This window comes from Opisthocomus hoazin, unplaced genomic scaffold (genome assembly GCF_030867145.1).
Source record: "Opisthocomus hoazin isolate bOpiHoa1 unplaced genomic scaffold, bOpiHoa1.hap1 HAP1_SCAFFOLD_128, whole genome shotgun sequence".
Classification (NCBI taxonomy): Eukaryota; Metazoa; Chordata; class Aves; order Opisthocomiformes; family Opisthocomidae; genus Opisthocomus; species Opisthocomus hoazin.
The window spans coordinates 149,959-166,835 of NW_027448968.1; the positions used below are offsets into that span (position 1 = coordinate 149,959).

Consider the following 16,877-nt stretch of genomic DNA (forward strand, 5'->3'; position numbering starts at 1 on the left):
GGGGTTTTTCGCTCCCTCAGCCGTAAGAATCCTATGGGACTGATCATTGCACTGGATGACAACGAAGAAGCAGTCGGGGAGTTATTCTGGGATGATGGAGAATCGACAGGTGAGCCTTCACCAACTGCCTTCGCGCAGCAACGATGCCAACCAAAATATTTATACTTGCAGATATGAATCTTTAAACTGATTTCATGGAAGGAGGATAATTTTTTCTTTTTAAATTGAGATTTAAAATATTTTTAAAATTTAAGATTAAATAAATTTTAAAAACCCTCAAATATTTAAATATCTAATAAGCTATCACTACTTTTTCACCATCCAGTGGAAAAATGCAACCTTCCTACTTTTTTTAAATTTTTTTTCTACTTGTTCCGATTTCCCAATAGTCTTATGTATGTAAAGGTTTTGCCAACTGTTAAACTGTACTGTCACAATTAATATATTTTCTGTTCTGCACCCAAAAGAGTTTCAATGGGTACAAGAACGCACATAATCCATGTTTCACAATAAAATTCAGTCAAAGGTGAAAAATTACTGCAGTTACCAAACCGTTCGGAGTTAGTTCTGTCCCTGGGGAAATCAGCAGAAACATTGGTAACTCAAAAGGTGGTGTGTCGAACCCAGAATTTGTTAAGGCATTTGATTCCCACAGGGTTTCCATGAATTTAAGGAAGCTGGATGGGCTACATGTGTGGCTTCCAACCTCTCTTTTTAGTAGTAGCTGCCTGAAAACTTGTTTTTCAGCAATAATAATCGGGCCAAAGCCCCTCAAACTCTTGTGATGAACTGGATTGCCTGTAACTAGAGGTGTCCCTCTGGGATCAGTACTGGGCCCAGTCTTGTTCTACTTCTTCGTCAATGACCTGGATGAAGAGTCAGAGTGTACCCTCAGAAAGTTTGCTGATGACATCAAACTGGGAGGAGTGGTGGATACACCGGCAGGCTGTGCTGCCATTCAGCGAGACCTGGACAGGCTGGAGACTTGGGCAGAGAGGAACCTGAAGAGGTTCAACAAGGGCAAATGCAGGGTCCTGCACCTGGGGAGGAAAAACCCCAGGCACCAGTACAGGCTGGGGCGGACTTGCTGGAGAGCAGCTCTGCGGAGAGGGACCTGGGTGTGCTGGGGGACAACAGGTTGACCATGAGCCAGCAGTGTGCCCTGACTGCCAAGAAGACCAATGGGATCCTGGGGTGCATTAAGAGGAGTGTGGCCAGCAGGTCAAGGGAGGGTCTTCTTCCCTCTCTGCTCTGCCCTGGTGAGGCCCCATCTGGAGTCCTGTGTCCAGTTCTGGGCTCCCCACTTCAGGAAAGATGAGGAGCTACTGGAGAAAGTCCAGCGGAGGGCTACGAGGATGGTGAGGGGACTGGAGCATCTCTCCTACAAGGAGAGGCTGAGGGAGCTGGGCTTGTTCAGCCTGGAGAAGAGAAGGCTGAGAGGGGACCTTCGAAATGCCTCTAAATATCTGCAGGGTGGGTGTCAGGAGAATGGGGCCAGACTCTTTTCAGTGGTGCCCAGCGACAGGACAAGGGGCAACGGGCACAAACTGAAGCAGAGGAAGTTCCGTCTGAACATGAGGAAGAACGTCTTCCCTCTGAGGGTGACGGAGCCCTGGCCCAGGATGCCCAGGGAGGCTGTGGAGTCTCCTTCTCTGGAGATATTCAAGACCCACCTGGACGCAGTGCTGTGCATCCTGCTGTAGGTGACCCTGCTTCGGCAGGCGGTTGGACTGGGTGACCCACAGAAGGCCCTTCCAACCCCTACCATTCTGTGAGTCTGTGATTCTGTGATTGATACTACTCAACTCCCAAGTGTTTTTCTGTCAAACAATTTACATCCTTTTTAAGAAAAAAAGTTTAGTGTCATACTGAAGTCATAACTGAATTCAACGTAAGTAAAAAACCGTGTATTTCGGTGGCATTAATTTTTCTTCTCATGAAAACAAATACCTGTGGAATATAAGTGCGTCCAAGAAAAGCAGAGGTGATTCCGCAGCAATGGGATACCCTTGCCAAGAAAAATACCACGAATTTTTTTTTCAGTCTTGAGGTGAAGGAATTTTTGGAAAATGAAGAATCTTGAGCTTTCAAAGGTGTTTTTGAGAATTCAGTTAGGCATCCGGTGCTCATTATATTTAAATAACTTTGGATACTTCAGTCCTTCCAGTGCTTTCGAAGCCTTTTTCCTTCAATAGACATTTTCCAGAAAAGACAGAAAGTGGCTTCAACATTTACTCTGAAGTGATTTTTGCAAGTCATTTCCTAAAACACTGAAGCTTGTATTAAAGGTGGAATTTTGAAATTATTATTACCGTATTATCACTATATTGCTGCTATATTATCGCTTGATGATGACTGCTTTTATCTGACAGATTTTATTGCTTTATTTGCGACCAACCATAGTATTACAGAATCACAGAATCACAGAATAGTAGGGGTTGGAAGGGACCTCTGTGGGTCATCTAGTCCAACCCTCCTGCCGAAGCAGGGTCACCTACAGCAGGCTGCAGAGGACCTTGTCCAGGCGGGTCTTGAATATCTCCAGAGAAGGAGAATCCACAACCTCCCTGGGCAGCCTGTTCCAGGGCTCCGTCACCCTCAGAGGGAAGAAGTTCTTCCTCGTCTTCAGACGGAACTTCCTGTGCCTCAGTTTGTGCCCATTGCCCCTTGTCCTGTCACTGGGCACCACTGAAAAGAGCTTGGCCCCATCCTCCTGACACCCACCCTTCAGATATTTGTAGGCATTTATAAGGTCACCTCGCAGCCTTCGCTTCTTCAGGCTGAACAAACCCAGCTCCCTCAACCTCTCCTCGTAGGGAAGATGCTCCAGTCCCCTCACCATCCTCGTAGCCCTCCGCTGGACTCTCTCCAGTAGCTCTTCATCTTTCTTGAACTGGGGAGGCCAGAACTGGACACAGTACTCCAGATGGGGCCTCACCAGGGCAGTGTAGAGGGGAAGGAGAACCTCCCTCGACCTGCTGGCCACACCCTTCTTGATGCACCCCAGGATCCCATTGGCTTTCTTGGCACCCAGGGCACACTGCTGGCTCATGGTTAACCTGTCGTCCACCAGGACACCCAGGTCCCTCTCCGCAGAGCTGCTCTCCAGCAAGTCCGCCCCAGCCTGTACTGGTGCATGAGGTTGATCCTCCCCAGGTGCAGGACCCTGCATTTGCCTTTGTGGAACCTCATCAGGTTCCTCTCTGCCCAGCTTTCCAGCCTATCCAGGTCACGCTGAATGGCAGCACAGCCTGCTGGTGTATCTACCACACCTCCCAGTTTGGTGTCGTCAGCAAACTTGCTGAGGGTACATTCTAACTCTTCATCCAGGTCGTTGATGAAGAAGTTAAACAAGACTGGGCCCAGTACTGACCCCTGGGGGACACCACTTGTTACCAGCCTCCAACTAGACTCAGCGCCGCTGATGACAACCCTCTGAGTTCTGCCATTCAGCCAGTTCTCTATCCACTTCACCGACCACTCATCCAGCTCACACTTCCTCAGCTTCCCTAGGAGGATATCATGGGAGACTGTGTCGAAAGCCTTGCTGAAGTCAAGGTAGACAACATCCACGGCTCTCCCTTCGTCTACCCAGCCAGTCATGTCATCGTAGAAAGCTATCAGATTGGTCAGGCATGATTTCCCCTTGGTGAATCCATGCTGACTACTCCTGATAACCTTCTTTTCTTCCACTTGCTTCATGATGGCCTCCAGGACTCCTGATAACCTTCTTTTCTTCCACTTGCTTCATGATGGCCTCCAGGATAAGCTGCTCCATCACCTTTCCTGGGATGGAGGTGAGGCTGACCGGCCTGTAGTTCCCTGGGTCCTCCTTCTTGCCCTTTTTGAAGATTGGAGTGACATTGGCCTTTCTCCAGTCCTCGGGCACCTCTCCTGTCCTCCAGGACCTCTCAAAGATAATGGAGAGTGGCTCAGCAATGACATCCGCCAGCTCTCTCAGCACTCGTGGGTGCATTCCATCGGGGCCCATGGATTTGTGGACATCCAGATCACTTAAGCAATCCCTCACACAGTCCTCTTCGACCAAGGGAAAGTCATCCTCTTTGTAGGCTTCTTCTCTTACCTCCGGGGCCTGGGATTCCTGAGGGCCAGTCTTAGCACTGAAGACTGAAGCAAAGAAGGCATTCAGTAGCTCTGCCTTCTCCGCATCCTCCGTCACCAGGACACCAGCCTCATTCAGTATTAAGGGCAAAGGGCTGTGTTTGATGACATATTCCTCTTAATGCTGCTGCGTTGTAGGCAGACCTGATCTTCTCTGATTTGTATTCTGTGATTTCCATGTGGGAAAATTCACGGGGTTTTCCAAAAGATGGGAAAAATATTTGAGCTTTATGTAGCTGAAATAAAATGTAGGTTAGAAACTAGGAGAAGTTCCTTAAGCTTAGAGAGCAGATTAAGTCAAATTACTAAAATACATGAGAAGTATGCACTAAAATGGCACTTACTTAGCATTAATATGTATTGATTTAATTGGAGTTTATAGTCCTTCTTCTAAGAGAAAAATAGTAGGAAGAAAACAGTGGATTCGGAGAGGCAGCTAGGAAAGGCTATCAAAAGTAGCAAGAAATACTTTTCTAAGGCCAGGAATAACACAAAAAAAAGAAATATGCATAATAAAAGGTGCAAAACCGGGCAGTTTTTGTGGATTTCTGGCGCTCCGGCAGCATAGAACATCATGACTCACCAGGCAACTTCTGAACTTGAAAAAGACTACCGGAAAAATCAAGATTTCAGGAGAACGCATAAATACTGACACCCTGGATCAGTCTGACAGAAGATTTGATTTGGCAGAACGTTAAACATCAACAGTCATTTTTCCCTCTTCAAACAATAATTTCAGAGATTGTCGCTGTTGGTCTCGTGGCAGCTCAGTGGGGTGGCTTTTGAAGATAACTGTAATGATAATGATACTAATAATTAACATTTTTTTTGTCTTCTACCTTTCATTTTTTAATGCTGTCTCATTCTGCCCTGCAACTGTAATTTCCTTCTCTCCATTTCAGGCACAGTTACCAACAAATCCTACATTTCTTATGACTTTAAAGTTTCCAATGTAAGTATATATATTTTTAAAGGATCTCATTTTCATTTCCTATTTTAATCAATAATATTTTCTATGGATATTCTCCCCCCTCCCCCTTATTTCGCTAAAATATTTACTAAAAATTGAAGTATTTGACAAAGTGCCATTTGAAAGTGCTGTCAATTGACCAAGATGGAAATCTGATATTCGTCTTTTCTTCTCCTAATTATTTTTAATATCTGAAGATTCCCAATTCCCTGCCATGTTGCAGAACAACATCAAGAAAAAATGTTGATAGAGTTTATAGCAGTTTATAGAGCAGAAAAACTCTAAAGCATCGGTGGCAGTTAGGTGAAGAAAGGAGACAAATGGATTGTTTGTGAGTCTCAAAAATTTGAAAAATTGACAAAAAACTTTGTTTATTGGAATAAAAAGTAGCTGAGTTGTCTCCAGTGCGAAAATGTCAGAACCCAGAGCATCTACATCGTGATTTTTTAATGGTAATAAGAAAGTTCTGCATGAGTGGATGTGACAGCCATGGCACGGGTCGAGAGGTTGGACTCGTCGAATATTATGAATTATAATTGAACAGAGCCTAGCTTTTCTGTGTCAAGAAAAGTGAAGATATTATATGCATATGTATATTATGCATATAAGACTGAAATATATAATATACATCACAATGTTATAAAGATATAAAACACAGAAAAAATTGTCACTTTTGAATTTAAATGAGGAGAAATGTCATCAATTCCATGAAATTATTTTGTGATTCCTCAGAAAGTCCTGCACATGAATGTCACAAACAACAACTATGTCGATCCGAACAACCTGATTTTTGAGGAAATCAAAGTTCTGGGGTTGCTCCAGGAAATGGTGTCAGTCACTGTCCTGCAGAACGACGTCGTGCAAAATTCGCCGCATAATATCACCTATAATGCTGCAACTCAGGTAAATAATGGTAGAAAAACTGGTGTGAAACATCTCTGGAGTTGTACCGCCAGTATTTTATAGAGGGAAAAGGAGAGTACTCAGCACTACGGTAAATGCCACAGTACATGCGAAGGATTTTATTAAAAAGCACCATCACATTTTCTACCTTAGTAATAATATTAATAATGTTAATAATCATGGTAACTACGTTAAAAAGAGTGTATCTTCATTTTGCCCTCAGACATTGCACGCTACACAGATTTATTTCTGCATTTATTCCTGCAGGCACATTCAGTTTCTAAGGGGAGGGACAGCTTTAGGATTTTAGTGGATATTAGGAGGGGAAAGAATATTTTACATTCCTTAGCCATTTAGATTTTAACCTAAAAAGCCTAAAGAGCCGTGCACTTCTCCTCACCCCTGGCATGCTTCCATGGGACTTGCGGGATCAAATGTTTTTCGGATATTTTTGTTCAGGAATTTGTGTGAATTTGTAAAAATAAGAGTGTCTGAGCAGAGATGTGAAGTTTTGCTGCGTAGGGCAGTTTCTTGTTTTTAATTATGTGAAAAAAATATTGATGGGAGGTAGAATTTAGTCACGGTTTCTTGTGTAATATTTATAGGTCGCTCTCATACAAGGACTCCAGCTGGAACTGGGAAAATCTTACTCATTGCGGTGGACTCTGGGAACCAGTGTTAATGAGAAATACGATTGTCATCCCGGTCTGGACGCGTCCAAGGAGAACTGCGAACAGCTCGGCTGTGTCTGGATCGTAAGCAAAAATCTGTGAAAATCAAATTGGGAAAAAGAAAGTTAAGAACAGTAGCTTTATTTTTTTATTTTTTTTTACAACAAAAGAAACCGTCTGATTTGTCTGTCCCTCTGACGACTTAGAAAAGTAGGCAGTTTGTTGAACTTAGTGTCATTTTCAACACCTTCTGGTCTTCTGAAGGAAGTGAAAAATAGAGGAAGACACGGGCATTTTTGAGAAGATGGTAAAAAATAATACTAGAGTTGTAAAATGTAGAATAAACTTGAGGTCACCATCTTCATGCAGCTCTGCCTCTGCAGCTGGGATGTGCAAGGTCTTTTTTTTAGGGGGTGTGTGAGTGTCTTTTTGCTTTACGTTATGCTTATACTCATTGAAAAATAAATGAATTTAAGTAAATAATAGTAAATAAATAAATGAATGCATTGAAATAAACCTGATTCCCCTAGAATCAGGAATAAGAAGAAATTCTTGAACCTCAAGGAAAGTTTCACCCTTCTGTGAACTTCACTGGTTGTGTCCCCGGTTATCAGGTATACCCAAATCGTAATGCCTGATACTGAAGCTTTTTACTGGATAATTTTTATTTCTGAATATCACGTGGCTGTAAATATACTCCAGCATATATTCCCTCATGGGAACGCTCTTTTGAGTCCTCCTGCAAATGCCGTTAGTCCGTCATTCCCAAAAAATCTTCATTTTAAAACTTGGATGTGTCTTCTCAGGATGAAGTCCTGGTAGGCACAGCTGAAGGAACAACAGGTTGAAAAGGCTGATAAACTTACTTAGATTTGTCATGTGATTAGAAATATTTTTATAATTTAAGATATTTGAAAACGGCTCCACATGTGGAAGCACGTTCCGGTCAGGTTATGAACTTGGTATATTTTCAAGCTTTTCTTAAGTCAAAAGGGGCTTTGAATTTGGTGACAGAAGGTGAAATGAAGGAATTAAGACGCGGTGAGCAGGCGTAATTTCATTTTTACAAATACTCAGGAGAAATCGTAATTATGTGGCAGTGGGAAGATTTTTGGTGTTAACCAAAAATAACTTCAGAATAATTTGAGCGTTTATTCAGTTCTAGAAGAAAAGGAAAGTGAATTTAAACTTGCTATGAGGAGATGATTGATAGACAAACCACACTTCTGAGTTGGCATTGTAAAGGTAATTTTTATGAGTAAAGAATTGTAAAAGCTGATGGAGAGTTCTCATCTGACATCCCTAATAAATTTTGGGTTCCTCCTCTCGAAAGTGTCCAAAACAGCCAGAGACCATAGAGACCATAGAGACTTCAAGCTCTTTTTTTTGGGGAAAAAAAGACAATGATCAACTAATTCCCTCATCGTGTTTCCACCCGCAGGAAGATACCTCCGATTCAGATGTTCCGTACTGCTACTATAGCAGCCCTGCCCACCCTTATTCTGTTGGTGACGTAGAATACACGTCATCGGGTGTGGTGGCCAATCTCACCTTCAGCACCAGCAACCTCCAAGCCTATGAGAAATCAAAGTCTCCCATCAGCACCCTTCGCCTGGAGGTGAAGTATCACAGCGACCATATGCTGCAATTTAAGGTAACGCGGAATTTCTCTGAGTTTGTATTGCTCCAGGGATAGAAAGAGTGTTATTTCCGTAAGTCATATTTCTAGTCAATTTTGTGTTAGATGAATAACGCTCTGTCATCCAGATAAGTTTCTCCTTTTAACCAAATAGCTTTTATTGCTCTTAGTCTTGAATCAACTCATGCCAGCTTCTACGATACAGAAAATCCGAAGAAAAATCTCTTAAAACTGGCTAAAAACTTCAAAAAAGATGTTAAATTAATTTACCATACATAAAAATACCCTTGAATCAATATATTTAAATAATGAAATGAGTCATTCCCGGCTCCAAATAAAGCCTTAGAGTTTGTTATTTCCCAGCCCAAATATTTGGAAGGAATTTGAGAAAGAATACAGATTGAAAGAAAATGCTTATCTCAGCAAATTTCTCTACTATTTTAAGTAATTTGGGTTTCTGACCACTATTAGTAAGAAAAAACTGAAGAATTCTCTGTGTGCGACTTGGAGTCTTCCACTCCGTACATTAATTGCTATTTGTTGACAGGAATACAAGGAAGTGTTTTCACTATTTTTATCCCGAATTCTTGAAAATATAACTTGCTGTTTATTCATATTCCACATATGTTGAAATGAATTCATTTCCCATGCACAGATTTATGATTACGCAAACAAACGATATGAGGTGCCAGTATCACTAAATCTCCCCGAGTCCCCCGAGAGCACAGCCGAGAATCGACTTTATGACGTAATGGTTCAGAACAAACCATTTGGCGTCCAGGTTCGACGCAGACACACAGGGACAGTGATGTAAGACATGTTCATTTAATTTAATTTCGTTTCATTTCGTTTCATTTAATTTCATTTTAAAATTTCATTTTGCCAATTTTTAATATTTCATTTTTAAATTTAATTTTGCAAATTTTTATTTTTAAATTCATGTTGTTTATTAATTTTTCTTTTATTTATAAATGAAATTAAATTAAACACCATTATTTTTCTTTTCATTTTTCTCTTAACTGTTTCTTGCCCTCCCCTTTTGTTCTGCTCCTTTCTCCTTTTCCTTTATTTGTTTTATTGTCCAGTCTGTTCTAAATGCCACGACACAAATTTTTGCATCTGTCCCGTAGAATGACTCCATCTGTCAAATACCAAACTCTTCTCCAGCAGCGGTCGCTTGAACTTTGTGTAATTATGCAGATATTAACCCAGAGGAAGGGTGAAGGAGGTGACCTGAGCAAGACCCTGTTTTTTCCCCAAATTGGCTGAGGTGTTTCCCTGTCATCTCGTACTTTGATACGGGCTACAAGTCCTGCGCATCATCTTCAAATACAAAGCCAGATCTTTCCAAACACAGGCTGTTGTGCTGTTCCCAAATATATGGGAGGCACAACAATTTCTACGCTTTCTAATATTTTCCATAGTATTATGAAGGGGTTTTGTGCATCTATTTGCTTGGGTTTTTTTGTCTTGCTGTTTTTGATTTTTTTTTTTTCCATTCTTTGATAAAAATTGAATTGCAAGTTGAGTTCCTGTTTGCCATAATTCAGCCTTTACGGCGGTCATTGGAAGAACACTATCAGGTTGTGACTCAGTTTCTTACAGAAAAAAGCTGATTCAAAAGTGATGTTTCAACATAATCTGCACAACCCTCCCCCATTAAACTCTGAAAAAAAATCCTAGTATTTTTTAAGTTTTCTTGTTAACCATGACAGATTTATTTCAAGATTTGTGAGTAATGAGATTTTTTAGAGAGAAACAGTTCATAGAAACATAGAATCATTAAGGTTGGAAAAAAACTCGAAGATCATCAAGTCCAACGGTCAACCCAACACCACCATGCCTGCTAAACCATGTCCTGAAGTGCCACATCTACACGTTTTTTGAACACCTCCAGAGATGGTGACTCAACCACTTCTCTGGGCAATCAAGTTGGCCTTGATGAGGTGACCACCAGCTACGCCCGGCACCGATACTGCAGTCATCTTGCTCTATTTTCCTCTCTTTCAGCTGGGATTCTCAGCTACCAACTTTCACCTTCAGCGACATGTTCATTCAGATTTCCACCCGCTTGGCATCCCAGTATTTGTACGGATTTGGTGAAACTGAACACGCGACGTTTCGACACGACATGAACTGGCACAGCTGGGGCATGTTCACCAGGGACCAGCCTCCTGGAGTAAGTGGGGAAAATAAAAAAAAAGAATCCCCGTTTTGCTTTCTTTTCTGGAATTTCTGCTTTTTGCTTTGTGTCAACTGGTGTTGCTTGGTGATGGAGACAGCCAATCCTGCACCTGGGCTGGGGCAACTTCTGGTGTCAACACAGGTTGGGGGATGAAGGGATGGAGAGCGGCCCTGCCGAGAAGGACTTGGGGGTACTGGTGGATGAAAAGCTGGACATGAACCACTGCCCAGAAGGCCAGCCCTATCCTGGGCAGCATCAAAACAAGCGTGGCCAGCAGGGCGAGGGAGGGGATTCTGCTACTGTGCTCTGGTGCAACCCCACCGGGAGTCCTGCATCCAGCTCTGAAGCCCTCAGCACAGGAAAGACATGGACCTGTTGGATTGGGGCCAGAGGAGGGCCACAGAGATGATCTGAGGGCTAGAACCCCTCTGCCGTGAGGAAAGGCTGAGAGAGCTGGGGTTGTTCAGCCTGGAGAAGAGAAGGCTGCGGGGAGACCTTCTTGTGGCCTTCCAGTACTTGAAGGGGGTCTATAGGAAAGATGGGGACAGGTTTTTCAGTAGGGGCTGTTGTGACGGGACAAGGGTTAGTGGTTTTAATCTAAGGGAGGGTAGATGTAGACTGGATATAAGGAAGAACTTTTTCACAATGAGGGTGCTGAAACACTGGCGCAGGTTGCCCAGAGAGGTGGTGGAAGCCCCATCCCTGGAAACATTCAAGGCCAGGTTGGAGGGAGCTCTGAGGAACCTGGTCTAGTGGAAGATGTCCTTGCCCATTGCAGGGAGGTTGGGCTAGATGACCTCCAAAGGTCCTTTCCAACCCCAACCATTCTATGATTCTATGGTTCTACGATCTCTCCTCCTGGGTCAGACCTTGGCATAGTCCTACAGCTTTGGGATTGAATGACAACTGATAGAGTCAAATGAAAGAAATTTCATGTTTCAGCATACCCGTGAGTTGGATTTTGCATAACTTGAGTACTGGCGATTAGCAAGGGATTAATCATGGGGTAGTGGTACCTTATTATAGCTATTATTTGGAAATTTGAAACTTTTTGAGTAAAGGAAACGTAAGAGAAAGTCACCAGCTTGTCTTGATGATAAAGCCTACCTGGAAATACCTGAGAAGAAGTTTCTTCCTAGGGAAGTGATTTCACATTAGCAATTTTTGAAGCTAGAAATGCATTTTCTTCCCTCCCTGCCTTGAGCAATTGGAAAGAAATTGAGCTCAAAATCTATAGCTCAAAGTGATTGCTCCTGGTCAACACTACCTATTGGGTGTTCAACAGGCAACATTCTTTGTTGCCTGCTCCACAGCTCTATATCTAATCTGTTATTAACCTTGTTATTTATTACAGTCATTTATTAACCCTGTTATTTAGAATGGATAATTTATTGGTAGATGCAAACAACTGAGCGCTTACGATGTCTTTCCAATAGAAAATACTTTTATTACTTTTGTAGTACAAGTTGAATTCGTATGGTTTCCATCCATTCTATATGGGTCTTGAAGAAGATGGCAACGCCCATGGAGTTCTCCTGCTCAACAGCAATGCAATGGGTAAAAGAAAAAAACCCAAACCCACTTTATTTTCTCAACATGTTTTGCTTCAACGTTTGATTTGTGCCTCACTCAGACCTTTGTGGCCTCCTTGTGCTGCCTCCGTTTTTCAGATGTCACCTTGCAGCCCACGCCTGCTCTGACGTATCGCACCACTGGGGGAATTCTGGACTTCTACATGGTTTTGGGTCCAACGCCAGAGCTCGTCGTGCAAGAATACACCGCGGTACGATTCTCCCATTGCAAATTCAAAGCATTTGGGTTTTGTTGTTGTTGTTGTTTGTTTGTTTTGTTTTGTTCGGTTTCCATCTGTTTGCAATAAGCATTCTTCTGCTTTCGTTTTTAGCTGATTGGACGACCAGTCATGCCGCCCTACTGGGCACTGGGATTCCAGTTATGCCACTACGGGTATGAAAATGACACTGAAATCGCCGACTTGGTGGAAGACATGAAAAGAGCCAACATACCCTATGTATGTCGAAAGCCACTGAAGCTTGAATTTCTGGCTTCGAGTTATTGTGTAATTCAAAACAATGCAAGAAATGCTACGATTAATGCCACAGTTCATTTTTTTGATGCATTTTACAGGGAAACACAAGGGAAACAAGACAAAGCAACTTTATTTTCATTATACATTGTTCCTTGCTGAGAAAGCTGTTTTTTGGCATGTTGTTGGGAAAGCTGCTGAAGCTTTAGACCCAACAAAATTGCACCTAAATTAAACATGGCTTTAATTTTATAGAGCATCTCCCCTACGAGGAGAGGTTGAGGGAACTGGGCTTGTTCAGCCTGAAGAAGAGAAGGCTGCGAGGGGACCTTATAAATGCCTACAAATATCTGAACGGTGGGTGTCAGGAGGATGGGGCCAAGCTCTTTTCAGTGGTGCCCAGTGACAGGACAAGGGGCAATGGGCACAAATTGAGGCGCAGGAAGTTCCGTCTGAACATGAGGAAGAACTTCTTCCCTCTGAGGGTGACGGAGCACTGGAACAGGCTGCCCAGGGATGTTGTGGAGTCTCCTTCTCTGGAGATATTCAAGACCCGCCTGGACAAGGTCCTGTGCAGCCTGCTGTAGGTGACCCTGCTTCGGCAGGGGGGTTGGACTAGATGACCCACAGAGGTCCCTTCTAACCCCTACTATTCTGTGATTCTGTGATTCTGTAATTAGGATCAAATTCGATATGGAGCAACGGATTCGCTTGTTTCTGGACAGTAACCTGTATGCAGGCAGTGTGCATGCTGACGTATATTTACACTTACACACAAATCCAGGGGTGTTATTTTGCTTGCGGGTATGAATTTCTATTTTCTTCACGATAAATACAGTGGTGAAAGCTGGATTTCAGACCGGGTAGGTTGTGGCAGGGTGTTGATCTGATAATGTGAGTTTTCAGCTGCAGCAGATTCCAATTTGTTGTTTAAAAAGAAAAGTCAGTAGTTTGCCTAATTTTGCAAATGGATGATGAACTTGCTAGTGGGTGATGTGGATGATGCCATTCCAGAAATGACAAAAAAAAGCCCTTTATTTTAAAGTTTTTTTTTGTGTGTGAACTGTAGGATGTCCAGTACGTGGATATTGATTATATGGAACGGCAACTGGACTTCACCCTTAACCCACGATTTGCTGGATTGCCAGCTCTAATTAATAAAGCACACGAAGAAGGAATGAGGTTTATCCTAATCCTGGTGAGTGTTGAATTCTGGTTTGAAGTTAGAGTATGTCATTGCGGAATACAGAATGCATTTACTAGCGTTTCTATATTTGGTTTTTGAGCATAAAAGTAAAATTGCATCACCTTTAATTTTAGGATCCAGCCATATCTGGTAATGAAACCGATTACCCCGCCTTCACAAGAGGTTTGGAGCAGGACGTCTTCATAAAATGGCCCAATACCGATGACATCATATACGCAAAGGTGCGGTTCTTTGAAAGCTGACTATTTTATGCAAATAAGCATCACACCAGGTTAGATGTCAAGGAAGAGGCTTCTAATATTTTGTACATTCCCAAATTTAGATGACACATTGAATGCTGCCGATGGAAGTGTCTTCAATTTGCGTCACCATTGGAATATGTAGCAGAGGCGAATCTTTATTGCTGTTGATACTATTTTTTTTTTTAATATCCAGTTTAGTTTGATTATTTTAACATTTTCCTCCTACCAGGTCTGGCCAGATTTTCCCAATGTAGAAGTTGATGATTCGCTGGATTGGGACACCCAAGTGGAGGTAAACATTTGGTATTTTTTGGACATAAATAGAGAGTGAGCAGCAGATTCGTTGAAGTTCATAGTAATGAACTGGTGGATAAAATTAAATCTATGAAGTCGGATGCAGAAAGTGGCCAGTTTTTCTGCTAGAACATTAAAACCCCCTAAACTCACATCAGAGTGAGCTGCAGAAACTGTCCAACCTTTCTGCCAAAACATTTAAAAACTGCAGCAAAGCTATGAATTATTTAAGAAACAATTAAATTTTTGTTTTAAATTTAAACTGAATTCCAGCATTTTAGTAGTGGGATGGTTTCAGTCCTGTGTCTACACTTCATTTATCTTTTTATCTGCTACTTTTACAGCTCTACCGAGCATATGTAGCTTTCCCAGATTTCTTCCGCAATTCGACAGCTGAATGGTGGACCAGAGAAATCACTGAAGTCTACAATAACCCACACAACGCATCGAGAAGCTTGAAGTTTGACGGCCTATGGATCGTAAGTGTAAAAAAAATTCTATTTCTGAGATTTTTCTGCGCCTTTTTACTTGAAGATTGGTTCTCAACCCCTCAAGCCTCAACAATATTCTTATGTCTCCAAGCAAGGAAGCATACAGATGTTTAATGCTAAATATCGTGAATGTTCTACCGAAGTTTAAAAATCCTTCTTGTTCACAGCATCCTTATTTGTTTTATTTTTTTGGCCAGCTGAAAGATTTTAATTTCTCAAAACTTCATTATTTACTTCTGACCTGCCTAACGCTCTTTTGCAGTGTTGTTGTTTTTCTATAAGTTTCTAAAGTCCCGTTTTTTTTCTCAAATGAGACGATTATTTTTACCAGTATTACTTCTGTGAGGCAAAATGAGGTAAATGACAGGTTGAGCTTTCTTTGTAAATTAATTTGACTTGCAATAGCCGTGGAATCTATTAAATATTAACATATTGCTATAGAAAGCCCCCAAACCTCTAGAAACCCAGAAAAATATTTCCTATTTTCCCATAACCCAGCTCTGGTGTACTGCTGCAACCAGAGGACCACAGGCACTGAGGACAAGAACCATCATTACAAAATTCAGACATCTTAGCAATTTATGTATCTGTATTTTCTGTATTGATTTCAATTTTATGCAGAGGAAAACCGCCCTTTTCAGGAAATCTGCCTGATAAATAAGAAGTTCTTAAAACTGAAGCCTCTGCCTTGAGTTCATCTCTATGAATTTGATGCTTTACTCCCCAGGAAATGAGATATTCAGAATCTGTCTGGGAAGAGAATTTCTCATCAGAAAAATTAATCTGTCGAACTGCTGTTTTACACTGAATAAAAAAAAATGCAGTAGTCAGTCCTGAAAATCAGAGTTTTTCTGTGCATTTCGTTTCCTTGGTCAGCCTGCTGACAAAGAGAGGCACAACGTAAAATATCTGAAAGGAACTAATTGCCCAAATTTAAGAGAAACTTGTTTGTCTAGCATTTTGGTTTGTGTTTTCAGGACATGAACGAACCCGCGAGCTTTGTCAACGGGGCCATTGGTGGCTGCAGAAATCAAGAACTAAATTTTCCGCCGTATTTACCCAGTAAGTCTGATCGCTGCTGTAAACAATTTAAATATTTTGGGTCACTCTGGTTTATACAGAACTTCTTACACTCTGGATGTGGCACAAATGAGATAAATTAGGTAGCCAAATACATAAAGGAACCCGTAACTGTGTCCAGTTCTGGGCTCCCCAGTTCAAGAAAGATGAGGAGCCACTGGAGAGAGTCCAGTGAAGGGCTACGAGGATGAGGAGGGGACTGGAGCATCTCTCCTACGAGGAAAGGCTGAGGGAGGTGGGCTTGTTTAGCCTGGAGAAGGCTGAGAGGGGACCTTAGAAAGGCCTACAAATATCTGCAGGGTGGGAATCAGGAGGATGGGGCCAGACTCTTTTCAGTGGTGCCCAGCAACAGGACAAGGGGCTAATGGGCACAATCTGAAGCAGAGAAAGTTCCAGCTGAACACGAGGAAGAACTTCTTCCCTCTGAGGGTGATGGAGCCCTGGCCCAGGCTGCCCATAGGGGCTGTGGAGTCTCCTTCTCTGGAAATATTCAAGACCCGCCTGGACAAGGTCCTCTGCAGCCTGCTGTAGGTGACCCTGCTTGGGCAGGGGGTTGGGCTGGGTGACCCACAGAGGTCCCTGCCAACCCCTGCCGTGCTGGGATCCTGTGATAACAGGAAGTGAACCAGTTGTTGGCGGTGATTGACACTCTTAACTGCAGACTTTGTTGGTGACAACAATGACCCACATGGCACTTCTCCAAATGAAGATTTTTTTGTAGCTAGATTTTGCTCTCTATCTTTTATCTAGGGAATTTGCTTTGGACTTGGTCAAGGACATGGCTTTCAGCTTTTTGCATAGTTTTCCCAGGCGAAAAATGTGATTAACGACTAAAACCTCAGAAAATATCCTTTTGCCTTCTGTGATTTGTAGTTACTTACATGCAAAATTATAAGGCCTAAATTGAGGAATGGTCTTGAAACACTTGCTCTCCTTAGCAGGCCTCTACTCGAGTACGGGTGTAGATTAGCACTAATTGGCAATAACTCACTAATGCTTGGTTAGAATACTGCTGTTACTTCCTGATGT

At 42.3% G+C, this 16,877-nt stretch overlaps 1 protein-coding gene across 3 annotated transcripts in view; it reads left to right on the plus strand.

The window, feature by feature from the left end:
- The window catches only part of LOC104338083 (maltase-glucoamylase), a 62,672-nt gene that overhangs the window by 29,892 nt on the left and 15,903 nt on the right, over nucleotides 1–16,877 (plus strand). For all 3 annotated transcript variants that reach the window (XM_075412282.1, XM_075412284.1, XM_075412283.1), the window contains exons 22-36: nucleotides 21–109; nucleotides 5,025–5,074; nucleotides 5,825–5,995; nucleotides 6,601–6,750; nucleotides 8,108–8,320; nucleotides 8,961–9,115; nucleotides 10,316–10,484; nucleotides 11,951–12,047; nucleotides 12,161–12,273; nucleotides 12,394–12,519; nucleotides 13,604–13,732; nucleotides 13,855–13,962; nucleotides 14,213–14,275; nucleotides 14,622–14,756; nucleotides 15,746–15,830. In XM_075412282.1, the coding sequence (XP_075268397.1) occupies nucleotides 21–109; nucleotides 5,025–5,074; nucleotides 5,825–5,995; nucleotides 6,601–6,750; nucleotides 8,108–8,320; nucleotides 8,961–9,115; nucleotides 10,316–10,484; nucleotides 11,951–12,047; nucleotides 12,161–12,273; nucleotides 12,394–12,519; nucleotides 13,604–13,732; nucleotides 13,855–13,962; nucleotides 14,213–14,275; nucleotides 14,622–14,756; nucleotides 15,746–15,830 (1,853 nt within the window). The remainder of the gene's footprint in view (nucleotides 1–20; nucleotides 110–5,024; nucleotides 5,075–5,824; nucleotides 5,996–6,600; nucleotides 6,751–8,107; nucleotides 8,321–8,960; nucleotides 9,116–10,315; nucleotides 10,485–11,950; nucleotides 12,048–12,160; nucleotides 12,274–12,393; nucleotides 12,520–13,603; nucleotides 13,733–13,854; nucleotides 13,963–14,212; nucleotides 14,276–14,621; nucleotides 14,757–15,745; nucleotides 15,831–16,877) is intronic.